The sequence below is a fragment of the Tetrahymena thermophila genome, assembly GCF_000189635.1.
Source record: "Tetrahymena thermophila SB210 genomic scaffold scf_8254659, whole genome shotgun sequence".
Classification (NCBI taxonomy): Eukaryota; Ciliophora; class Oligohymenophorea; order Hymenostomatida; family Tetrahymenidae; genus Tetrahymena; species Tetrahymena thermophila.
The window spans coordinates 1245267-1271098 of record NW_002476426.1 but is presented as its reverse complement, the minus strand read 5'-3'; the positions used below and the strand labels follow the sequence as shown (position 1 = coordinate 1271098).

The 25832-nt window shown below is 22.7% G+C and overlaps 7 protein-coding genes across 7 annotated transcripts; 5 read left to right on the top strand and 2 right to left on the bottom strand. All coding sequences in view use genetic code 6, as the record gives it.

Annotated features, from left to right (window-relative positions):
* Window positions 1-213: 213 nt before the first annotated feature.
* Window positions 214-816, top strand: TTHERM_00052000 (hypothetical protein; the record flags this gene model as incomplete). The annotated part of the gene is made up of 1 exon (XM_001014896.3): window positions 214-816. The coding sequence occupies one exon, from the start codon at window positions 214-216 to the stop codon at window positions 814-816; it is 603 nt and encodes a 200-aa protein (XP_001014896.1).
* Window positions 817-2189: 1373 nt separating this feature from the next.
* On the bottom strand, window positions 2190-3073 carry TTHERM_00051990 (peroxisomal biogenesis factor 11; the record flags this gene model as incomplete). The annotated part of the gene is made up of 3 exons (XM_001014895.2): window positions 2190-2764; window positions 2865-2975; window positions 3031-3073. 3 exons carry the CDS (start codon window positions 3071-3073, stop codon window positions 2190-2192), a joined length of 729 nt encoding a protein of 242 aa, XP_001014895.2.
* Window positions 3074-4050: 977 nt separating this feature from the next.
* On the top strand, window positions 4051-5751 carry TTHERM_00051980 (transmembrane protein, putative; the record flags this gene model as incomplete). The annotated part of the gene is made up of 4 exons (XM_001014894.2): window positions 4051-4420; window positions 4479-4842; window positions 4993-5635; window positions 5689-5751. Exons 1-4 carry the CDS (start codon window positions 4147-4149, stop codon window positions 5749-5751), a joined length of 1344 nt encoding a protein of 447 aa, XP_001014894.2. The 5' UTR covers window positions 4051-4146.
* A 245-nt stretch (window positions 5752-5996) lies between these two features.
* TTHERM_000051979 (transmembrane protein, putative) lies at window positions 5997-6326 on the top strand (the record flags this gene model as incomplete). The annotated part of the gene is made up of 1 exon (XM_012797405.1): window positions 5997-6326. The coding sequence occupies one exon, from the start codon at window positions 5997-5999 to the stop codon at window positions 6324-6326; it is 330 nt and encodes a 109-aa protein (XP_012652859.1).
* Window positions 6327-8215: 1889 nt separating this feature from the next.
* Window positions 8216-10323, bottom strand: TTHERM_00051970 (methyltransferase domain protein; the record flags this gene model as incomplete). Its single annotated transcript, XM_001014893.2, has 2 exons — window positions 8216-9331; window positions 9673-10323. The coding sequence occupies 2 exons, from the start codon at window positions 10321-10323 to the stop codon at window positions 8216-8218; spliced, it is 1767 nt and encodes a 588-aa protein (XP_001014893.2).
* Window positions 10324-12034: 1711 nt separating this feature from the next.
* On the top strand, window positions 12035-16934 carry TTHERM_000051969 (hypothetical protein). The gene is made up of 9 exons (XM_012797404.1): window positions 12035-12161; window positions 12212-12540; window positions 12721-12802; window positions 12898-13072; window positions 13318-13747; window positions 13897-14268; window positions 14312-14925; window positions 14990-15901; window positions 15959-16934. Exons 1-9 carry the CDS (start codon window positions 12103-12105, stop codon window positions 16754-16756), a joined length of 3771 nt encoding a protein of 1256 aa, XP_012652858.1. The 5' UTR covers window positions 12035-12102; the 3' UTR covers window positions 16757-16934.
* A 279-nt stretch (window positions 16935-17213) lies between these two features.
* Window positions 17214-24842, top strand: TTHERM_00051950 (hypothetical protein; the record flags this gene model as incomplete). Its single annotated transcript, XM_001014892.3, has 8 exons — window positions 17214-17378; window positions 17531-17869; window positions 17974-23079; window positions 23132-23283; window positions 23327-23451; window positions 23503-23590; window positions 23650-24400; window positions 24456-24842. 8 exons carry the CDS (start codon window positions 17214-17216, stop codon window positions 24840-24842), a joined length of 7113 nt encoding a protein of 2370 aa, XP_001014892.3.
* Window positions 24843-25832: the final 990 nt, after the last annotated feature.

The following is a 25832-nucleotide window of genomic DNA, read 5'->3' as shown; positions in this document are numbered from 1 at the left end:
TTTGCTGCTTTTAACTGGAAATGTTTATAACTAAAGTTAAAAATTATGTATTTGCTTCCTCGAAATCTAAAACAATTATTTAATTATTTTATAATTAGAATCATTAAGATTATTGAATTGAAAAAAAAATAGATAACTTGAAAAAATAAAATTGGTATTATAAGAAAAATTATAAATTTTAACAGATATTCCTGTTGATTAGTATTTAAAATTATGAACAACTAATTCTATTTGCCTCCAATTTCATAGAATTAATCGTTTGCTTATTCACCGTCTAAATAATAAATGCCTATGCCAATACCGTATGGCAATAATTTAGATGTAATGGCTCCACCTCTGTAAATGCCTAGATCTTTAAGCTAACCTGTTATGGGATCTGATAGTTACGCATCTTTTAAATTATATGAAAAAATGAGAGAGGAAAAGATAATGGCTGTACTAGAAAGATAGGCTGAGTACTTGGCTAAAATAGCCACAAAATTCAAAATTTTCTAGGATAATACAAATCAGCGTTTAAGAGATAGAATTTATGAGCTAGAAAAAGAAAATGAAATACTATAAAGAAGAAGAAGGGAAGAGCATCTTCTTAACTAAATAAATAGTAGTCTTGATTAAAAATTTAGGAATTACAACGAAAGTTAACTTAAAAGCTTTTTAGAAGGAAGCGGTGGAGGCTAATTTATGTAGCCAATGAATTTAGATCCAAGCGAATTTGCAAAAATATTTAAATCACCTCATGAATAAGAAGAGGATATGGAAGAAAGAAAGAAAAAAAAGAAAAAGCGTTCTAAAAATAAAAAGAAAAAATAGGAATGATCATAATTAATGCATTAATTTAAAAATAATTCATCTTTTAAATAATAAATTCTGTCTTTATTTTATTATGCTTGAATAAGTTTTTACAGAAGACTGATTGACTAAATAATAAGAGTGATTTAATTACATATATATGCAAATAGATAGTTATCTATTATATTAACATACTTCCTGTCATCTATCTATCTATCTATCAATCAATCAATGAATCAATTATTTATAAATTAATTAGTTAATCATAAAAATATAATGCAAAAGTTCATTAAAAGAATGAATATTTGTGATATTTTTTTTGATTTTATTTTAACTTATTAAGCAGATAAGCAAATGTATATATAATTTATAATCTAGTTTAAATAAAATATCTATCTTTTTAATACAATTTAAAAAAACCATTTTCTAACTTAATTTATTCTCAAAATTAATATTTTAAACATCTTTTAATTAATTCTAATTTTAAAAAACCAAGTAATAATAATTTATGCTATTAAAATTTTTTAAAATTGAATTTAAAAAAGTAGTAAATAAAACAAGAAATATTTGAGAATTATTTTTTGATTAAGAACTTTAAATATGAAAAAAATATCAAACCTTTTAAATTATACCAAATTATATATTTATATAATTTTATGATATTTTTTATTTAAATATAATTAATTTTAGAATATTAGTTTACCACGAGTAATAAATTCTTTCTTTTAATTCTTTTTACTTTTGTATTTTAATCTTAGAATTATTTTATAGTTAATTTCTAGTTCACAAGTTTCTTTCTTAAAATTATGTTTACAGTTTATTTTAACTTATCATGCAAATAAGGAAGTGTAACATAATTTATATGCTTGTTTAAATAAAATAATCTTTAATTCATTTTATAAAATTTATTTGCTTTTTTTATTTATTCACAAAATTGACAAAATAAATTAATTCAAATTTTAAACATCCATATAACAATTTTAATTTCTTAAAATACATTTAAAATAATTTATGCAATTGTAAATTTTAAAAATTTAATTGAGAATAAATTGTAAAATAAATAATGAATATTTAAAAATTATATTTTTAAATGAAGAATTTTCAATAATTGAGAAAAAATAAATAAATCTCTTAATAAATTAATCAAATTATTTATTCATTTTTTATATTATTTAAAAGCATTTTTTATTATTATATTAATTTTAGAATATTAAAATTATTTTTTCCATGCTTATAAAATATGTATTTTTCTTTTGATTATTTTCCTTTTAAACTTTTAGAATTATTTTAATAAAACTTATTTAATTTACGGTTTCGCTAACCAATTAAGATTTAGATATATCTACTTCACTGATTGATTTTATATAAAAGTATGGATCAAGTAATATTAAATATTATTATCAATACAATTAATAGCAAGCTAAAATTGCAGATAATAGACCACCAAACCAAGTAACGGTGTCATTAACTTAAATTTTTAACAATTTGATTGCTAATTCGGATCCTTTAAAACTAACTAACATATCACCACAAGTTCTTAATAACCAAAGAAAATTTTCTACTTTTTACTTTTTAATTTTTTATAACTCTTCTTAAGCTTCTATATTTTCTTATTCATTTTTTAAATAAGGTAGTTTTTATCTTACTTTTATTTCACTATAGTGAATACGTAACAAGCTTCTCAATTGTAAAACTAATCTCAGAACAAGTCCGATAAACCAAAAATTCATTGCTTTTTAAAAAGAATCTTTAGAGTTTCCTTTATCTCCAATAAATTTGCATTTTTAGAGAATGTAAATGTTATCAAAGAGGTAATACATGGCATAAAAACTACGGATTAAAATAGAAAATAATCTATTAAATTCATCTATTTTGTTTGATTCGTTTGACTATAGTTTGATCAGCTTAACAATGTAATTTATTTCAGATAAACTCTTAAACAATCTACAAAAACGTCTAGTATCAGCACAAGCCTCTAATTTAGTTAAAAAAAGAATAAGATTAAAAGATGCTAGTTAAGTAGATTCTTAAAAGAATAAGTTGCTTTTTAAAAGAAATAAAATTAATTTAGTTACCTGATAATCCTTTAAGTTTAATTAGTTTTTCCTAATATTTCTTCAAAATTACTGCGCTATTTAAGAATCTTCCTCCATATACTATAACTTTTGTTAATTTATCTCTCCCTTCTAATTAATTTATAAAGCGATTTTTTTAACTAATTCTTAAAGTAAATAAATTTACCATATTGATTTATCATCCTAACGTATCTATCTATGCTACTCATTTTCAGTTCACTTTAAACTATTATATTTTCCTTTTTTTTGCTAAAACTTTGTCAATACTTTTGTTTTTCTTACTTTTTTTAATACCCAAAACTCTTTGTTAATAATAATTTAAAAATTTATGACTCCTATTGACGTCATTCAAAGATTTTGCGCGAATCAAAGACTCTCAGATAAACTTTTTTTTAATTTAATTTGGAATCAAAAAGAGTATTTGTTAAAATAGCTAATAATCAATTTATTGACTTTAAAATCACATGTACTGTACTCACTGTGTTTTAATGTAAGAATAATAATATAAATAAATAAAATCATAAAAGTAGTTTTAATTTACTCTAAGTAATCAAAATCATATCTTAGAAAATAAATTTATTTTTTGTATTAAATTCAATTATTAATTGAATTAATAGAAATTTAAATAAAAAATTTAAAACAAATTTATTTTGAAAATATTTAAAATAAAAAGATTATTTTTTTAAATATAAAAAATTATTATTTTATTTTAAATTAATCTAATTGCTATTTATTATAAAAATCTTTGAAAATTCTGTTTAAAAAATTTAATTGAAATTGGAAATTAATTAACATAAAAATAAAATTTTAGCTTATGGTTATTTTTTATTTGGAAAGTATTTGAACAATTTATTAAAAATAAAATTAAAAAAATTTATTAAAGCTAAAAAAACTCGAAATTAAATGAAATATTCTCGATTTTAAAGATAACTAACCCTATAACTTTATCCTATACTGAAAGAGAAATTTTAAAGCTAAAGCAAATTTTTTAAAATTGTTAAAAAAAACCTAAGATAGCTCATATTTAGAAGATTCTGAAATTATTCATTATAACTTAAAAATTAAATAAGTAAAATTATAACTTCAAAGTTGAAAAATTTTACTTTTAAAACCTCATTTTCTAAATCAACCAACCAAGTAAAAATCTTTTCGTTTACTTTTTTATTCAATTAGAATTATTAATATTTAAGATCAAAAGTAATTAACATCAATAATAATTATTATTATAATATTTTTTTAGAGTTTGATTAATAAGTTATTATTAAGTTTTAGTAACTCAAGAATGTATTATTGTTGTAAAGGTTGTAAAAACTGCTGCAAAAATTGTGGCTAATGTTGTGATGACTGTTGTAGTGGCTTTTGGGATTGTTGTGGATCTTTTTGTGAAGGAATTATAAATTGTATTTCTAAATGCTTTTCCAAACCTTTTTCTTTTTGTACTTTTTTAGCTCTGTTTATTACATTCTTGCCAACTATTTTAATGATTGTTGCAGAAATTAAAGCCAAAGATTATATCTGTTCTGAAAGCATGACTAAAACAGCTTTAGCTGTATAAGGTAACACTCAATCATGCAGTTTAGATATTTATTTATCTATTTTTAAAATTCTTTATAGGTGTGAACAATCTTGTGAACTTTTGCTTTTGTCTTTACCTTATGTTTTCGTATAGCAAAAAATACACAGGATAAGGCAAAGAAGGAAGTGAAGAAAAGAATATATTATAAAGAACTATGAATTTAATTTGTTATGATTTTGTTGTATGCTTTTACATAATAGCTTTAATTTTTTTCATAGCATGGGTAATTGTAGGCCATCACTATTATTCATAAGAAAACTCTAAAAGCTAATGCTCTCAAAACGACAATGGATTTTTCATGGAAATATTCTTATACAATTTGATTTCCATGGATATTTATTTAATAGGAGGAGGTTTAATATTTATTTGGTGCTTGATAATTGCTGCATGTGATGAAGGAAGGTACAATTTATTTATTAATTTTTATAAAATATTATTTTTTAGTATTATTTTCTAATAAAATTGGTGTTAAGCAATTCCTTAAAATACTAAAAATAAAAGTTAAACAAACTCTTGTTTTAACTAAAAATAATATTTTTAATTGTTAATCAGTTGTACATTTTATGATGTTTGCAGATGCTAAGTACTATGCTGTACTTGTGGATTGTGTGACATAGGAAAGCGTTAAAAAAAAACAAATCAAGAGTATAACCCAAATAGATATCAGTATGCCTAATAAAATAGATAGTAATACTCAGAATAAAGAAACACTTGGCTCGATAAAAGTAAACGCTTATTAGCAGGATTTGGTTTGCTCTCAAAAAAGCACGAGATTGTTTAGCCTTAGCAGAACAATTAAAACAAACTTTATTAGCCAAATTAAAATGCATAGTTCAACAACCAGCATCACTAAAATTATTAATATAATAATATTTAGCAGAATAACAATTTATAGAATAACCCTTATTTGTAAAATAGTCCTTACCAGTAAAATAATCCTTATCAGCAAAATAATCCTTATTAATAAAATAACCCATTTTAACCATAAAACCCTTTTGTACCTTAGAATAATATGGTTTAGCAAAATTAAATAAACTATAATTATCCTTAATAGGTAAACTATTAAATGCCACCACCTCCTCCTCCTGCTTAATAAAATAACTTAAGCCAACCTTAAAATCCATAGCATTTAAATTATGACTCTAACTAAAATCAAAATCCATTTGCTAACTAACCTTAGGAAGAAAAAAAAGAGGTATTAACTGAAATCAATTTTAAAATATTTATTTTTTAAACTAAAAAAATTAGAAAGGATTTATAGAAAAAGCAAAAGATGCAGCAACAGGATTAAAGAATAAATTATTTAAATGAAAAATTCGATAACTTTATATATTAAAATGTTTTTATTAAACTAATATTTTATTTTAAATTAATTTATAATTGTTCAATTTATATTAAGTTAATTTGTATTTTTTTTGATCAATTTGTAGAAAGAGCTAGAAAAATAATTATTGATTGCTATTTTAATGTTATTACTTAATTTATGTAATAAAGATATTTTTTTAATTTAATAAATAACAAATAAATAATAAGCTTAAAAATTTATCAAAGTAGATATGAAGGAAGATATAGCTGAAAAGTTGCAAAAAGAAAGAGAAATATAGTTAAAAATTTAGGCTCCTTTGTAGCCCATAACAGAAGTCGATCCTGATAAAGAATGGGAAAAGCTTATGAGAAAAATGTCATATAAAATGCCATAAACATTTAAATATTCGTTTGTCTTATTTTTAAGTCTTGGTTTTATTGTAGCAGTTGGTGCTAAAAAAGCAAGTAGATTTTTTTTATATCCAATGATAGGCACTCCTGTTTTAGGATTGGGCTTATGCTACAATGATTTTTACAAGATGTATGATATAAAATTTAATATGTAAAAGAGGAAAGATTGAATTTAGTTATTCAGTAATTGAAAAAAACTGCAAACTTTAATAACAAAATGAATGATTAGTTAATTCAATATTTAGCATGATTAATATACAATGTATGAAATCCTTTTTATCAAAAGATTAAAAATATTTTTATAAAATTATGATTAAATAAGAATATTTTAATTTTAATATAGTATGTATTTATTATCTCTAATTATTTATTTTGTAAAATGCAATTTATAATATCGAATTTTCATTTGTACATCAGCAGCTAATTAATTTTTTTATTTTACTCTATAACCTATTGCAGATATTTACTATCAGAAATTTATTTATTTTTACTTAAAGAAGCTAGCTGAAGCATGGCTTTTTACTTAATTAGACCAACTAATTACTTTATTTCTAACTGATTACAAATTTAAGAGGAGTAGATTATCAAAAAAGACATTATAAAAGTATTCACACTGCAAATTACATTCAGATTTTATATTTTTAAAATGATTGTTAAAACAGGTAGAATTTCAATCAGTTATTCATAAATTTTTATTGAAAATTTACTCAAAATGCATCTTTCAAAATAAAGCAATAGGATATGCTAAATAGTTGATAATTCTACAAATTTATCTATCAATTAGTTAACTATGGATAAATTAAAACATTGATCATAAAATTCCTCATTTAACTGTGCTAATAAAGTTACAGCATTTGTAAGTAGTATTCCGATCTCTAGTTCATTATCGCTTTTTTAACTTTCATTAAATTTGTTTTGTTAAAATAGGAATTCTAGCCTATCATTTATCAATTTGATTTCAATGATTACTTAAAAAGGTTTAATTTTGTTAACTTTCCCAGGATTTTGCTATCCTTAATTCTAAATCATGTTTTTTATAGCTTTTGTAAATATTTTCCAATTCAAATTTTTAATTTTTAGTGGAACTTTTGCTGTTAATTGTTTTTTAGCATAATAATAATAAAATAAAAAACACATAAAATTTAAAATACTAGATAAATAAATATGCATGATTTGGTTGTCTTTATTTATTTATTTAAGAAATCCACAAGTTTTTCTATGATATAAATATGTATTTACATGTAATCAAATATTAACCTATAATTCTTTAATTTTATTAATATTTATGAGATTTAAATAGATCAAACCAACTTCATATCTTCTAGAGATAAGAATAGTTAATGTTTTATGCAATTATTTTTAAGATTTTGTAAGTATGAATGTATGTATGTATGTTTAAGTGAATGTTTTTTTGTTTGTTGATGTGTTTGTGATAATAATAATAATAGGACAATCTGACTCCATCCATTATTACTGCAAAGATACTCTACAACATTGATGTCTGTAAAGAGACTGACAGTAATTAGCAGTTAGAATTAGAATTATAATTAATAGGAATTAAAAGAAGATTTTTCAATAAAAATTTATTAATCTTGAAAGAGACTTTAAAATAAATAGTATGAATAATATAAATAATAAACCACCAACTAGACTTCCTGAAACTTCATATTAAGAGTGAGAGAAAGTGAGTGAAGTTTTCTTCTTTTTTGATCAATACACACTTACAGTTATTTTATTTACTTACGTACGTATATATGAATGCTCTTATTTCTCTATCAAGAGTAAGGAAACAAAGCATCATTTATTTTAGTTTCAATGCTTTTATACAGCAATAATTTATTTATATATTCAGTCAGTCAGTATTTCGTTCAAATTTTTTGTTTTTAAGGATTTCAGATTTCTTTCTTTTGAATTAAATTTAGTTTTTAAAGGAAAGATCTTATTTTATTTGATAATTAATAGAGGATTTTAAATAATTAATATAGTTTTAAAAAAAATATGAGAGTGAAGGAATGAGTGAGTAAAATATTTTATTGTTTTGTTTCAGATCACTCTTTCTTCACTGAGCTTAAGTTTATTGTTATTATTATTATTATTATTAATCTGTTTAATTTTAAAATTAATTTTATTCGTTCATCTCATCTAGATTCTTGTATCCTGCTTCTTCTAAAAATTCCTTAACTGATTTGTTCTTTTGAAGTGTTACCAAAATTCTACTTTTCTTTTCGCTTAGGGGATTCTCTGAATAATCAACGAGAGTGAAGTTTGGATAGTTTAATTTTTCTATGCCTGTTGAATTGTAATGTTCTCTTTCAATAGGATATAGGAATACTAATCTACCTCCAGGAGCTAGGACTCTGTTAGCTAATCTAACGAGACCATTCACAATGTAATCAACTGATACTGTAAGAGTTGGTGCGTATGAATGTCTTTCTTCGCCGTTTTCATTATTTTTTTTTTCTTCTTCTTCATTTTTAGGTTGAGTGTTTTTTCCTTCAATATCTAATCCATTCATTTAATTTGATATTTCTTCTACTATTTTAGCTTACTCAGTCTGCTTTAGAAGAGGAGATCCAGTTTATTAATCATCTTCTTCATGTTAAGCTTCATCTTCTTAAGTATTAGCATTGGTGCTTTGCTTATCTTTTCTATTTCTCTTCTTCTCTTTCTTTCCTGCAGTTCTAGTCATGGCACGGAAACCGTAAGGAGGATCGCAAATGATTGCATCAAATATTTCAACTTCTCTTAAATTTGTATTTATGCAATCCATACGAATAATATTTGGCTTATTTAATTCATACTATTCGAAATTAAGCATAATTTTTGGCTTCATTTCCTTGCAATATTCCTCATTTTTTTAGTAGAATTATGACTTTTTGTTTAAGCGTCCTACTCCAAATCCATGAAGCACTCTAGGATCTAAATCACCACCAAAGCAAATAGCGCCAAAGTGGGAGGGTGGAATAATAAGTGATCCACTGCCTACAAAAGGATCTAAGATCATATCTCCAGATCTAGTAAGACCCTAGTTGCACATTAAGAAGGAAAGAATGTTATCTGTAGAAGTAGGTCCAAGATAGGCTCTCTATCTCAAGTCATATTTGTTAGTTTAGTTTTCTTTTTGAGAGATACGAGTGCAAGATTTAGATCTTCCAATTTCAACACCAAAGTAAATCTATTTAAAAAAAATAGTTTTAAATATACTATCAATGAATATTTAGGTATTAAACATTCCTTTCTCTACTGCATAACTGCAAATGAGAAAGATAAACTACTAAATGAAATTGCATTTAAATACTAAGATTTTCTTGAACTTAAAAAAAAAATACTATTTTTAGGTAAAAATAAATTTTATGTTAAAAATATTTGCTTATGAAGCTTTTGCTTTTAGGAGTAAAATAAATTTATTTGGGCTCTGTAATCTCCAAAGAGAATAAATTTAACTTATTCATTGTTATAAAAAGTAGTTTATTAATCTTGAAGCTAGGGAAAATACAACAAAAAGTAGTTAATTACGTCAAGCAAAGTGTTAGTAATCGAGCTATCAGTCTATTTAGTAAAAGGATCAACATGTCTTTCCATGATCCAGAATTTCTTTTAGGGGTTTTTAAGGTCGATTTTACCCCTCATGTTAAGAGATTCTGTAATGATTTCAATACGATCTATAATTTCCTATTATGTAAGATGGGAATTATAGGGATCAACTTCGAATAGAATCTTTTAATCTTCCTAATTGTGCTTAAATAGAATTTCCTTGTCTGCAAATTTAACTATATCTTCATAATTAGTTGCTTCAGAAATTATTTCTATGAAAACATCAATCAAAATTGAACGCTAAATAATCTATTGGCATATTTCTACATTAGGGAATTCCAAATACACGAAAGGAAAACGTCTGAAGCTTGTATGACGAATTTCAGAGGCGCTAATGGGTAATAACTATTTCTTTTGGTTTAATTTCTTGTTCTAGTGGTACATGTAAGGGTAGTAGGGACTTGTGTTAATCAAGTCATTATTGTTAGTTAAGTTTTCTTGACCTTCTTATACAAATTCGTGCTTAAAAACCTCTCTCCAATCGAGATTGTGCATAGCAATCAAGGATTTTAATTCTGGCAAACAGAAATCAACATAATTAGGGATTGTCTTAAACTGTGCTAAAACCTTCATAATTTGTGTTTTTAGTAACTTTAAATTTTAGATATGTAGTTTTTCAATTTAGTTTTGATGGAGTCTGAGAGAGCTTGTCTGTCTGAGTATACAGCTAACTAATTAAATATATTTTGCTTTCCTAAACTTATATTAATGATTTGAAGAAAGATGATTATTAATTATCCTTCGTCTATTTTTCCTTTAACTTTGATTTTTTCTTGAAAATTTTTACTTTTAATTATTTTTTTGCTTTCTTTTTTGTATTTTTTTTTAGTGATAACTTTCTTTATTCGTGATTTGTTTTGTTATTTTCAGTACTCTTTTTTGTTTATCTCAAATACTTGTATTTTGCTTGAAAAGAATTAAAATTAACTATACAAACAAAGAAACTTAAATTGAATGCCTTCCTTCTTTGCTTGCTTGATTGATTGATTTTCTAAATAGCTTGCGATAATGCCAAGAGGTTGCTTTTAAATTCAATCTATTAAGTCTATTAATGAATCAGAATGTTTGATACTTTGATGTATATATTGTATTATGTTGGTATACACTTAAAAGCTTTTATTTTGATTGATTACTGTGTCTTAATGAATTTATTTTATTTGTTAAATATGTAGGAAGTACGTATATATTTGTTAGCTTTTTTTTCAAATCTCTTCACTACTAGTGATCAATTGCGAACTATTGAATTAATTTATCCTTGTTTCTTGAATTTTGGTTTTAATTTTATTTATTGATTTTTTTTTTAATAAACTAATTTTAAACCTTTAATTTATTTTTTATATCACAAATTTTACGAGACTCTTTAAACAATTATTAATTTCTATTTCAAAATTTGTCAGATCTACTAAATAATAATTCTTACAATAGCTCGTTTTATTTTCATAAGTCACTTTAGATTTGATAAAATTAAATAATCTCACAACTTTTTTTTTTTCAAATTTAAGATTGTAAAATAATTAATGTATTTAAAAATTAGTATTTTAAATACAAAATTTTATTAGATTTTTTTTATAAATTTTCTTACTTTTGATTTACTTAATTTATAATTTTGTCAAATTTAATTCAATAATTTGTTAATTATCCAAATAATGGTTAAGCTTTTTTAACGATTAGTTTTTTTATATCAGATATTTTTAGTAGTAGAAATAATTAAAAGATAGATATCCTTTTAACTTCAACATTTTTTAAAATTAAAAACTTAATCAACAAATAGGAGGTGGGGGACCATTTTGATAAATAAATAATCTTATCTTTTGTTGATTTGAAATCAAGAATTTTAATTTTAACCAATAAATAATTTATAAATATATTTTCTACTAAAAATTTTAATCCTAGAATAAGACCTTGCTTTATTTTCTGTTTACAAAAATTATAATTAAAAAAAATTTTTAAATAAATAAATTTTATTTAGCAAATTTAAATACTTTTTATATCATTTTTATAAATTTCAGATTATTTATTCATTTATTATTTAATTATTTAATATAAATGTGTTAATAAAATGTTATATTTTGAAATTATAAAAATATTTAATTTAATTTTTATATTTAAAATGATTTTTTGTTTTAATCGATCTCAATTTTTGCTTATTTTTAATTTCTTTTAATATTAAATTTTGTATTTGCAGGTTAGAAAAAGAGTTAAGAAAAAACAAAAAAGAAATAAAGTTCATAAAAATTTGATTCAATATCTATCTGCATAATACTTTCTTTATTTCATTAATCAACGAATAATAATTAATTTAGCAATATATTAAAAGACAAAATATTTTGCGCATAAATTACACTATTTTTCATGATTTTCAATCAGTATGAACAGGATTCCTCACCTTCGGTCTTTAACGAAAGGAGAAAGTAATTTAATATGCCTTAAAACTTGGCTAAAAGAAATTTAAATAATATAGCAGGGAAATGAAGTAGAAGATAATTCATAAAATTCTTGAAAGCTCATCTACAAAATAGTATCAGTAATTAGCAAATCCAAGGAACAGAATATCTTCATTAGATGCAGAAAATGTTAAAATTAATTAATATCACTAATATAGTGAGAAGAAACCTGCTCAGCCTACTGATTCATAGAGTATTATAAAGTCTCTTTAAGAAGAGCTAAAAAATTTAAATTCGCAAATTTCATAAAGCTAAAAGCAAACTAATGAAATGTTTCAGTTAGAAATGAAAAACAATTAAGATAACGTAATTTATGGAAGTGCTAATAAAGAAAATATTTTATAAGGTAATTAATTTAAAAGACTTATTTTTTTAAATGAACAAATTATTAGAAAAAAATTACTCAAAAAAAATTAAAATGATTATTTTATTTGATGAGTTTTTAAAGAGAGACATTTATAAATTTATTTTGAAATTGATTGTTTGTTTTATTTAATTTTAATTATTAAATATTCATAAAAACTAGATATTAAATTATAATCTAATTCCAAAGAGATGTTAGAATACAAACAAGTCAGCATAGATAAGTATAAATAGCTGTTAAACTAGTAATAATTATAATTATACTTCAGGAATATATCACTTGATATATTAATTCTCACAACAAAAAGACTTTAACTTTTATATTGAATATTCTATTTAGGTTGAAAGACCTTCTGCAAATGGAAAGAGTAGATATCATAAAGGAAATACAAAATAATATGGATTAAGACTATGAAAAAGGAATAAAAATAATCAAGGACTAGCTAGAAAACATTTAATCTAAAAAAAGCATAGCTTAACAAACATACAATCTATAAAAGAGTGAAATTGATAATGTAAATAAAAATAGATTAATTTTGCTTATAATCAAGTTGAAAAAAATATTATTTTTGATATCAATTAATTTTTTGATCAAATTATTAACTTTTTTGTTTCTATTAGCAAAATAGCAAAAAATTATTTTAAAAGTGAAATTGGAGATATTTTTTATAAAGTTATATTTAAACAATATGATAAATATCCTATCTAATAACATTAAATTCATAATGTAAAATCTAACTGTTTTTTATTTAACCCAAAGCTTAGTGAAAGAAAATCTATGTTAAAAGAAGATCTAAATGGTAAATTAATGCAAAGAGCTGAATTAGTTGCATAAAGAGAGTATTTAGATGAAATTTTAGAAGAGTTCAGATAGAAATATAAACAGGAAATAGAATTTATTGAGGAAGAAAGTAAATTATAGTATGTTATAAATAACTAAAACTAAGTATTATAGCAGCTAACTAATCTGAAAAAGTAAAAATAATAGATATCTTAGTCATAACTTTCTTAGATATACTAAAAAAACGATTAACTATTTGATTTGTATCAAGTTTTGTGCAATTCATATTTGGCTAAATTTGAATAAATTACTCAGTATAATAACTCAGCCAAAAACTTAGAGACTTCGATTAGCAATTTGCTTAATAAATTTAACATGCCAACTTTTAACGAAAGTGCAGAAAAAAAAGGTATTTGTTTTCTTTTTCTGTTTTCTTTAAGCAAATTCTTCTTAGCTACTTACTATTTTTAATATTTAATTTTATTTTTGCTAAGAGATTATTATAAGTTTTCTTAATTTTTTCTTAACTTCTATTAAATAAATTTTTTCTAAATTTAGCGAATCGATAAGCTCTTAATCAAATGATTGATGATTCTCATCGAAATTGGGTAGGATTTCAACATCTTAATTTCACTGATAAAAAAAAATTTAAAGACGAATACTTTAAGCTTAAAAATTAACACAAGTAAAGGCTTAAAATATTTTATGAATGGTGTGAAAATATTTACAAGTTAGATACTTCCTTAAAGTTATAAATTTCTTTAGTTAAAAAAATATAAACTTCTCCTCCATAAAAGCTTTCTAATGAGTCTTTTCCTTCTATTTTGAAGTCATTCTGCCAAGACAAATGTGTACCAGAAACAGAGAGAGAAGAGATCATTACACAGATTAACTAGTACCAAAAAATCATACTAGAACAAAATTATTTATGTAAATTTTATTCTAAAAACTGTCAATATTAATTTAATATTAGTGGAATAAGATAGAGACAGAGATTAAGAATAAATGGACACAATAAATGAAATCGAATAGGAAATACTACTTATTTAGGATAAAAAAAAATAAACAGAAAAAGAACTATTTATTATTGAGGAAGAATATTAATAAGCTTTGATTAGCCTAAAATAAAATCAGTAAATTTTATAATAAAAAAAGGCAATATTAGAACATACCTTATATCTGCAAGCAGATTAAGCGTTTGGAGAATACCTTACAAACGAAAAGCAAATTTTTTAAACTTTAGAAAAGACCTACGGCATTAAAGCTGCATCATAGATTAAGAAAGAACATCACAAGCAATTTGTTGAAAAAATAAAGGAGACTCAAAATAAAAGGATAAATTAGCTCAAAAAAATATTTTCAGACTTAACTTAGCTAAATAAAAGCATAGAAATAAATCTTTCTTATGTTGAAAATACTTTATTTATTGAATTAAATAGTATTGAGTCATAACTAATCACTTTTAGAAAATCATTACAGATTAAACAAAAAGAACTTTAGAATATCTAAAGTTAAGAACACGAATTTAAGTTAAAATTAGGTATCATAAATGAAGCTAAAAACATATTTATTGACAACATTTCAAAAGTAATTATTCAAATACAATATTTTTTTTCATCACTTTTTTTAATAATCAAAATAATTATTATAGGTTGAATCTTTTAATGGATCACAAATCATTCTAACTTAAAATAACGAACAAAATAATAATTTAAAATCTATATTTTAGGATGTTTCTAACAGAGTAAATTATCAAGCAGATAATTCAAGCAGAATTCTTCAACCTTAAATATAAAATTATATGCCAACTGAGAGGACATATTATCTCGGTAATAAAATAAGCGAACGTTAAAGTATAGAAAAAGGAAGATAATACAACACAATAGATTAAATAGGTCACAAAGAAAGTATTGACACCGAGTCATACAGAATTACAGATATCAGAAATTTGAGTCAGAATCACTCTTTTATTGAGGGTAATAAGATTAAGTCAAGAAGTATGTTCAGCACAATAGATTGCACTTCAATTGATGAATAGAACTATGAAGGATATATGAGCAACAATTAAAGAAATTAACTCCAAAAATAGAATTACTAAAATTACAAAACTTGCAGAAATTCAGGGAATGAAGTAATTCAAACTAAGTCCTTGGATCACTCGAGAAGAAATAGTATGATGCCAATTAGTTATAATAGTAAGAGATAGTCTCTAAATGCAATCTTACAAAATTAAAATTCTTATCATCAACAAAATAAATCTATTAATAATCAATAGAATTATAATATTCTCTAATATAGCATCAATGGATAAAGCCAATACTAAAATTCAAATTCTAACTATTCTTAGAATACCACTAAGTAGAATAAAATAAGTAATCCAGTACACCAATAAAATAATATTTTGCAGGCAAGATCAAATAATTTGTAAAACATTTTGATAACTAAAGAAGTAGAAGAAAATAACTCCCACAATCTAAAAGAGCAGCTAAATCGCTTTTAACATAAAATTGTTAAATTTAATTTGAGCAACACATAACTGAAACACATTTCAATATTAGAAATAGTAAAATTCTAATTTTATAATATTATTTTAGCAAATAAATATATTTTTTAAAAATAGATAAAACCTCTTTTAGAAGGCAGAGAAATATATAAACGTATTGGAGGAAATCAGCACGGTAGTGGATAAAGTTCGATTAACTAATATAAAAATTAATACAACCCTTTCTCTATGGAAAATTTAACTCCTGAATAATGTGGATATGTTTTAAGAGTTGCTCATCTTAACAGACATTTAACTAAGATAGAATTTAAGAACTATCAATTTGGATAAAAAGGTTAAAAGTAAGCTGTTCATTCCCTTGATACATGTATCAGTGTTGATCATATGTTAAGAATAGTAGTACCACCAACAACTATTGATTTAATTAAATTCCAAAAACATTTTGATGTTATAAAAAACAACAACAACAGTAATAATTAAGTGAACAAAACCTCAGTAGACACTAATTCAAGCTAATTATATGCATCTACTACTATGAACACCTACAATACTTTAAAATAAAATGACTAATCGTTTGTTAATAACACAAATATATCCTTTAGTAATAACGTCTAATCTAATAATTATTTCACAACTAACTCTAATTTCGTAAGCAACAATGGAAATAATCCAAACACAACTATGACAAATTACTCCAATCTTTCAATGATACATGACTAAAATTTGAAGATGGAAAAAATATTTAACGGAAATTTATATCCGTTTTAGATAATAATGGATAAAGGTAACAGATTAGACCTCATAGCTGAAGGATACGACACATACAAAGTATGGATTAACTGTATCAATACTCTAATTAAGCATAGAAAGGCATTAAATCAAGTAAAGACAAAAATAGAATTTATAGTTCTATGAACTAAATCATATAAAATACACACAAAATTTTCCAAAATGAATATTGATTTATATATATATTTGATAAACAAGCAAATAAAAATAATCAAACTAAACAAATAAATAAATAAGTAATAATAAGCTAACTATTTTATATTAAAAAAGTATAATTATATAATTCTTTGTCTATACAATTTTATTATATTATATAGAGTGTTTAATTTTTTTATATTAAATAAATAAATAAATAAAAATCAATTCTCATACAAATTTAAAAAAATTTAATATATATAAATTTAAGTTATTTTTGAATTTTATAAAGCTTTTACAGTTTTTAAGGTATTTAAAAATGGGATTAATTAAAAATTTATTTATACATAGCTAAATATTAGTTATTCTTATTGTATTAATGTTTTTAAATAAAATAATTATAAAATAAATAAGTAATATATTGAAAAAGTAAAAAAAATTTAAAAAAATGGATTATTAGCTTTTGATTAGCCCGCCTAGCTCAGTCGGTAGAGCGCAAGACTCTTAATCTTGTGGTCGTGGGTTCGAGCCCCACGGCGGGCTATAACCCTTTTTTTTAATATTATTGATAGGATTAAGAAAAATAAATTTTTTTAAAAGTAAACAAGTCTTAGTTATTATAATTAAAATAAAATTTATGAATTGATTAATAAATGCTTATGTAGTATGCATTCATATTTATTATCTGAATTCAATAAAATTTTATCTTCCTAAGTTTTCTTATAATTTTTGATTTGTATAATTTTCAAAAATTTTTTGATAAAGTTGAATAAAAAGGATTTGAGCAGTATGAGCTAAGTAGAAAAAGACCAAGATTTAAATAAAAAAGAACAAGAATAGGAAGACGATTTGTTCGGTGATTTCAACGTTTCTAGCTAAAATGAGTAGAATAAGCTAGAAAATACTTAGAGTTAAGCATTGAGCAATCATATTAATCAAGAAGAAGATTTATTTGGAGATTTTTAAGAATAGAACAATAATAACAACTAAATAAACTAGTAAACAATTTAAATTAATTAAAATGAAGGCCTATCTAATGAAGGATAAACGAGCAAACCAAATTAAATTGAAGAAGAGGATTTGTTTGGAGATTTTGAATAACCAGTAATATTAATATATTCTTTTTTTATTCATAAATCTTAGCATCAATTAATTAATATAATTTGTATTAAAAGTGAATATTTTTCAAAAATGATATTATTAATTAGGCATTTTAGGATAAATTAGTCAGTAATAGCCAAGCTGCACAAGAAAATAGTGTTTAAGATGTTTAAGAAATAATTTAGAATGAGTAAAAAGAGGATGATTTATTTGAAGATTTTAATAAAGGTAATTAAGAAAACACAGCAAAAGAAATACAAAAGTAATATTCATAATCTCAGCATGCTAATAAATAAGATGATATTCAAGCTAATTAAGAAGACGATTTATTTGGTGATTTTGCTTAAAATGTTTAAGTTGTTTAAGAAGGTTCTTAAGACTAAAAAAGCGATTCGAATTAGGATCATAATACTTTGAGTAATAAGCAAATTGCAATCCCTGATTTTTAGTAAAAAGAACCAGAACAGATTGACTAAAATGTAGTTTAAGAAGATATTTCTTAAAGTTCAGGATTACAAAATGAATTAAATAATTTAAATCAATAAAACACAATTAATCAAAATAAAGATTTTGATTTATTTGAAGATTTTTAACAAGGTGGTGATAAGATTGAAGAAAAACTTCAAGAATAACAAAAAACAGTAGATAGTTAATCTATAAGCAAATAAGAATAGGTTTAAAGTCAAGAACAATAAAAAGATGACTTATTTGGAGGTGATGAAGATAGAGATATTAAAATTAATTAAATCTAAGACAATGAGAACACATAATAGGAAGTTTAAGAAAATGAAATTAAAAATTAAGAAATTTAACAATAGGATTAATAAGTTAACGATTAAAAAGACGATAAAGATTTATTAGATAATTTGGGATAAGATATTGTAGAAAGTGAGTTGAAGTAGTAGCCAAGATAATAATAAATTGATAATGAAATTCATTAAAATTAAAATGAAGAAAATTAATAAAATATTTAAACATAAGATCAACCTTTACACTAATAGATATAGCATTAAATTCATGATTAAAAAATAGAAGAAAAGGATACAGAAAATATTTAATTAAATCCTAGTTAAGTACTTAATGTTAATGAAAAGTAAAATGTTTAATAACAAAACTAAAATGAAGAAGATTTATTTGGTGATTTTAGTGAAACACATCAAAAATAAGATATTATTATTTTAGATAAATAAAACAATGAATCAAATAATGTTGTTAACTCTAATTAAATTACTAATGATAATTAAATTTTACATTAAAATATGACTGAAAATAATGAAGATAATGAAATCTTAACAAATAATTAAAATACAAACTAAGTGACTCAAGCTTTAAAAAACAACGAAAATATTTTCGAAAATTAAAGTGAAAATAAAGATATTAAGAATTAAGATTTATTTGATAGTGATATAAATGAAGATAATGATAAATAAAATATTGATTAACCAACAGTAGAAATAAAATAAACTTTAGAAAATTAAGATAAACTAGAATAAAATTTGTTACCTAATTAAGAGTTGGCTGAAAGTTAATAAAATTAGGTTAATGATTAAATTGAAAATCGTAATGATGACCTCTTTGGTGATGATTCAAAAAACTTAGAATAATAATAAGACTAATAAAAGCAATTTGTAGGAGATAAATAGGAGGACTTATTTGAGGATTTTAGTTAAACTGAAAATTAAAATTAGACTGAGAGTAAGGATATTCAATCAGAATTAGGATTAGATAATTAGGTTAATAAAACTTCGAATTAAGTAAATGAAGATAAAGCTTAATCAGAGTAAAATTAATTACCAAAAGGAGATGATAATCTTTTTGGAGATTTTGATGAAATTAATTAGATTTAGTAGTAAGATAAGAACGAAATGTAAATTTAAAATCATAAAACTCAAGAAAATGATGAATTAACATAAAAAAATTAAGAAAATCAAGATCTATTTGATTAAATTGATTAAAGTCAATAAAATAATGATGAAAATATAGATTTTACTTAAAATTAGTAATAAATAGTGAAGGAAGCTTCACAAACAGAAAAAAAAGAAGAAGAAAATAATATTGAAAAGCAACAAAGCGTTTTAAATTAAGGTGATTAAACAACCTCTAAGGAATAAATAAATTTTACAGATAAATAATAAGAAGACTTATTTGGTGAATTTGAAAATTTAAATTCAATATAAGAATAAAAATAAGAATAAAACTAACATTAAGAAAGTAACCAAAGTACAGCTTTATAAGAAATAAAAAAAGATTAAAATAATGGAGATCTTTTTGGGGTTTTAGGATAATAGGATAATTCAAATTCAAGTTAATAAAAAGATTCAGAGTAAGTTGAATAATTAAATCAGGAAAATAAAAATAAAGATGACTTATTTGATTCCTTTGATGATGCAAACTAAAATTAAAAATAGATTTAATAATAATCTGATGTTTTATAAAATGCTGTAAATATAAACTAAGTTTAAAATTAAAAAGAAAAAGTTGATTTATAAGAATAAAAAAATCATGAAAATAAAGAAAGCGATGATCTGTTTGGAGACTTTGAAAATAACAACTAAAACTAGTAAAAAATATAAGAATAGCCAGTTGCAGATAATAGCCAAAATATAGTTTAGATTGATGAATAAAAAGATATTAATAATGAAAATATTTTGGGAAAAGTACACGAAATTAAATAATAGTATAATGAATAAGTCTAAGCTTAAGAAAATGCAAAAAAAGAGAGTGATGATTTATTTGATGACTTTGAAAATACAAATACCAATTAAATTTAGAAATAGCATTAAGAATAGAATTTGGTTTAAGAAAATGATTAAAATGAAGTTAAATAAAAAGAAGAAGGAGACGATGATAATTTATTTGGAGGTTTTGATTAAGTTAATTCAAATTAATAATAATAAAAATAGAATACCTAAGATTAAGTAAAAATTTAAGAATAATAAGAATAGCAGTTAAGCCATTCAAAACAAGAAAATGAAGATCTATTTGGTGATTTTGAAAATACAAACACTCATTAAATTTAGGAATAAATTTAAGAATAATCTCATGCTGATGATTCAGATAATAACCAAAAACTTGTTTAATAAAAACCACAATAAAATAATAACGATGATGATCTGTTTGGTGATTTTGAAAATACAAATACTCAGTAAACTTAGTAGTAAATTTAAGAGTAAACTCATACTTAGGATTCAGATAATAAATAAAAAATTGATTAATAATAACCAGAATAAAATAATAATGATGATGATCTTTTTGGTGATTTTGATAATCCAAAAACTCATTAAACTTAGTAATAAATTTAAGAATAGTCTGATGCTTAGGATTAAGATAATAACCAAAAAATTGATTAATAATAACCCGAATAAAATAATAAAGATGAAGATCTATTTGGTGATTTTGAAAATAAAAATACTGATTAATCTAATTAGTAAATTCAAGAGTAAACTCAAGCTTAGGATTCAGATAATAAATAAAAAATCGATTAATAATAACTAGGATAAAAAAACAACGATGATGACCTTTTTGGAGATTTTGAGAATATAAACACACAGTAAACTTAATAATAAATTCAAGAGTAAACTCATGCTGCTTAGCATTCTGATAATAAATAAGAAATGGATTAATAATAACCAGAAAAAAATAATAATGATGATGATCTTTTTGGAGATTTTGAGAATACAAATACTCAATAAACTTAATAATATATTCAAGAGTAAACTCATGCTGCTTAGCATTCTGATAATAAATAAGAAATGGATTAATAATAACCAGAAAAAAATAATGATGATGATGATCTTTTTGGAGATTTTGAGAATACAAACACTCATTAAACTTAATAATAAGTTTAAGAATAATCTCATGCTTAGAATTAAGATAATAACCAAAAAATTGATTAATAATAGCAGGAATAAAATAATAATGATGATGATGATCTATTTGGTGATTTTGAAAAATCTGATATAAACTAGAATTAAAATTCATAGAATTAATAAAAGCAATAAGATAATAATGATTTAAATGATTTTGAAATAGTCCAAAGCAGTAATTATAAAGAAAATCATGAAGGATTAGAAAAAAATACAAGTTAGCCAATAAATTCAATAGCTTGTAAGGATGTGAGTGCATAATCTAGTAATCAACTAGGATAATTAAATATAAGAAATGGATAAAATAACAACGAGGATTTTTTTGGAGAATCTGAAGAAAACTAAGATAAATAAGAAGTTAAAAATTAAGTTATTAACAGTGGTAATTAAAATTAAGAAGACTAATTTGATGACTTTGAAATATAAGCAAGTGAATAAAGAGCAGAAAAGGAACTTAGAAACGAAATTAAGAATGATGAAGATGATTTTGGTGATTTTAATAACGTTTAAAACTAAAGCAATAATTAAGAAATTCAAAAATAAGAAATTTCTGAATAAGATGATATTGGAGACTTTGAATAAGTTGAAAATATCAATAACAAAGAATAAAACAACAATGGTCTAATTAATTAAATTGATAGCCAAAATATTGATAAAATTCATTAAGCTAATGATGAAGATGATTAATTTGGAGATTTTGATGAAGGTAAAAATTAACAAAAAATTTAAATTGATAGCGAATAAAAAAGAGAATAAGAAAAACCTGAGATTGATGAGGATGAATTTGGTGAGTTCAATAATACTTAAAATGAATAAGTTAAAGAAGCTGCTAATTAAAATAAAGCTGATAAAAGTGAAAGCTAAGATGATGATTTTGGTGATTTTGAAGGAGATTAACCAGTTTCTTAATAATAAAATAATTAACCATAGCAATCTTAAGCAATTAATATCTAAAAAACAGAATAGATAAATAATAATGAAGATGAGGATGATGATGAATTTGGTGATTTCAAAGAAAATACACCAGCTTCCTAACAATAAAATATCTCAATATAATAATAGTAATAAATAACTCAGCCAGTAAATAATAATTAAAATCAAAACGATGATGAGGATGATGAATTTGGAGATTTCGATAATCCTCCTGCTCCTGCTTCATAACAATAGAAAATTTAAGAAGACCAAAAAGTCTAATAAGTTAATTAGGTTTAAAAACAATAATAAAATGAAGATGATGATGATGATTTTGGCGATTTTGATTAGAGTGTGCCTTAAAATAGTAAGCCTATAAATTCTAGTGCCCTACAATCTTTTAATTATTAACTACCACCTAATGAAAACGATTTTGTAAACTAAAATAAATTTGGCAATTTAAAATATATTAAATAATTTTAAATAGAGTATAGTTGGAAGAGATAATGATTACCTCAGATTTTTAAATTACAGACTGAGCGAATAAATAGGATGTAAGTCTACAAATTATGTAATGAATTTTAATGTTGATGAAAAATAAAAGATCAATATGTAATCTGTTAGCTCAACTATGGATGAGTAAATTTTATGTTATAAAACCTTATTTCATATTTTTTTAAAGGTTTAATAAAAAGTTTTAGCAAATTAATCAAAAATCAGTTGGAAATGAGAATTTAAAAATTATAAGTCATCTTTATTTAGATAAAAAAACCACTATAGGCAAAAATAGGTTTAAACATGAAAAGAGTAAATTTATACAACTGGTATTATAATAATAACATTTTATATTTTTTATAGGAATAATTGAAGATCCAATGAAGACATGCCAAGTTAATTTTTTAAAAAGAACTAAATAAGTTTGGAAAGATTCTGATCTAAAAAAGAAGTCAGTTTTTAATTTTCTTTTTAATAAATCAGATATTTGATCATATTTAATCATTTTAGGTTGTTTTAAAGCTTAAGATTGAAAGAAGATGATGAAGTTAAAATAGGTTATGAAGAAGAACTTTAGTCTCCAACTATTCAAAAGGAAAATAGCTAACAGTAAAGTGGAAGTTTTGAAATATAAATGAAATCAGCTAACTCCAATTCAGAGATGTCAAATAAAGATTAATAGCAATAACCAAATGAAAGATAAAAGCTTGAATAGCAAAAATCCTAAGAATAAGCAGATAAAAAGAAATAAAAAGAAGAAGAAAGTGCATAAATAGCCAAAAAACTTTAAGAAGAGTAAGCATAGAAAGAAAAAATGCAAAGAGAGTAGAAATAGAAAGAAGAAGATGCCAAAAGAAAATAACTTGAAGAAGAAGCAAAGAGAAAATAGATAGCTGAAGAGTAAGAAAGAAAATCTAAGCTAGAAATTGAACAATTAGAGAAAAAGAAGAAATAATTAGAAGAAGAAGAAATATAAAAAAAGGAAAAATAAAGTATCTTAGAACAGCAGCAAAAATAATAAGAATAGCTTGAAAAGTAAAAGAAAGAAGAAGAGGAACTAAAACAAAGATAGATATAATAACAGAGTTCATCATAGTAACATGAAGATGAGTTTGAGCTTGAGTTCGATGATTTCTAAAGTAGTAGTGCTCAGCCACAATAGGCTTAGGATCAGATAGCTTAACAATAGTAAGCTGATATATCTAAATCTTAAAATTAAGTAAGCTAACCTATAAATAGTTAATAATAGCCATAAAATTAAGTATTTTTATTTATTTATTCAGATTTATTAATTGAAAAACTTTTTTTGATTAAAGAATAATTTATAAGACGATGATGACTTTGATATATTTTAAGGAACTTCGACTAATTAAACTAGTGCTTAGCCATAATAAGTAAGTAATCAATAATCAATTGGGGTGAATTTGTTGGCTTTCAATGATGATAATGAGACTGAAATTAATCAAGCTAAACCAATATAATAAATAGCAGAAGAGGTTCCAAGCCTTTATGCCTTAGCGAATAGAAATAATAATTTATAGAATAAGAACGATAATGATGATTTTGAATAGTTTGATGAATTTGTTGAGGCTAAGCCTTAAGTTTAACTAGATCCTTAAGCAGAGGAGTTTTTGAAATCACTTCCTAACTATGATTTTGTCCTTTCAAAAAATATTCACTATCCTAAAGATTTATTTATGTGATGATAAAATTACATATTAATTTCATTTTTAAATTTTGATTTGTTTATTAAATTCAAATCAAAAAATTAAATAAAAAAAATACTTTTCAAATTACTTAATTAATTTCTAAAAAAAAAATTAATTTATTTTAAATCATCTAAACTTTTAATTTAAAACTTGTATTTTCACAATTATTTTTATATTGTTCAAAAGTAGATTAATACAAAATGAAATTTTTGCATATAAAATTAAGTGTTTGGTGTTGTTGAAAATAGCTTAAGTTAAAATATTGAGATTTAAGAGTTTATTTTTTGAATGATTAAGAAGATAATGTTATTTTAATATTGATTGGAAGTATGCTAGAAAATACTACTAATTATAGAACTATTTATTTAAATAGTATATAATTATTTATTTATCTCAATAAAAAATTTTGATTTGTGTATTGAATACAAATCAAAAAATTATAAATCAATTATAAAAGCTATATTTAAAAAAATATTTTACAAATTTCTCCATAAAACAAATTTATTTTGAATTAATTGCCTGAATTCTTAATTTAAAGCTTGCATTTTTACAAATTTTTTTTATTTTTCAAAAGTTGATTAATAAAAAATTGCAATTTAATCCTATAAAATTAAGGAGATTGTGTATACACAAATTTTCAGAGTTGGTATGTTGAGATTTAAGAGTTTATATTGAATGGTTAGACAGGTTATTGCTTTAAATTTTGATTCGAAGTATCTTAAAAAATATTTCAAATTATAGAATTGTTTATTTAAAAATATTAAATTGAGAAACATAGACTTTGATTTAAGGCTTTTTTATTGATATTAATTAAGAAAAGTGATAATTGATTTAGAAATAGTTAAAATCTGTTTGGAATAATAAGATTTAGATTATATATAAACAAATAAATTGTTATTAAATCCAGATATAAGAAGCTAATCGTACTTAAAAATAAATTTTAAATATTGCTTTAAAAAGAAATATGGATTAGGACTCTAAATT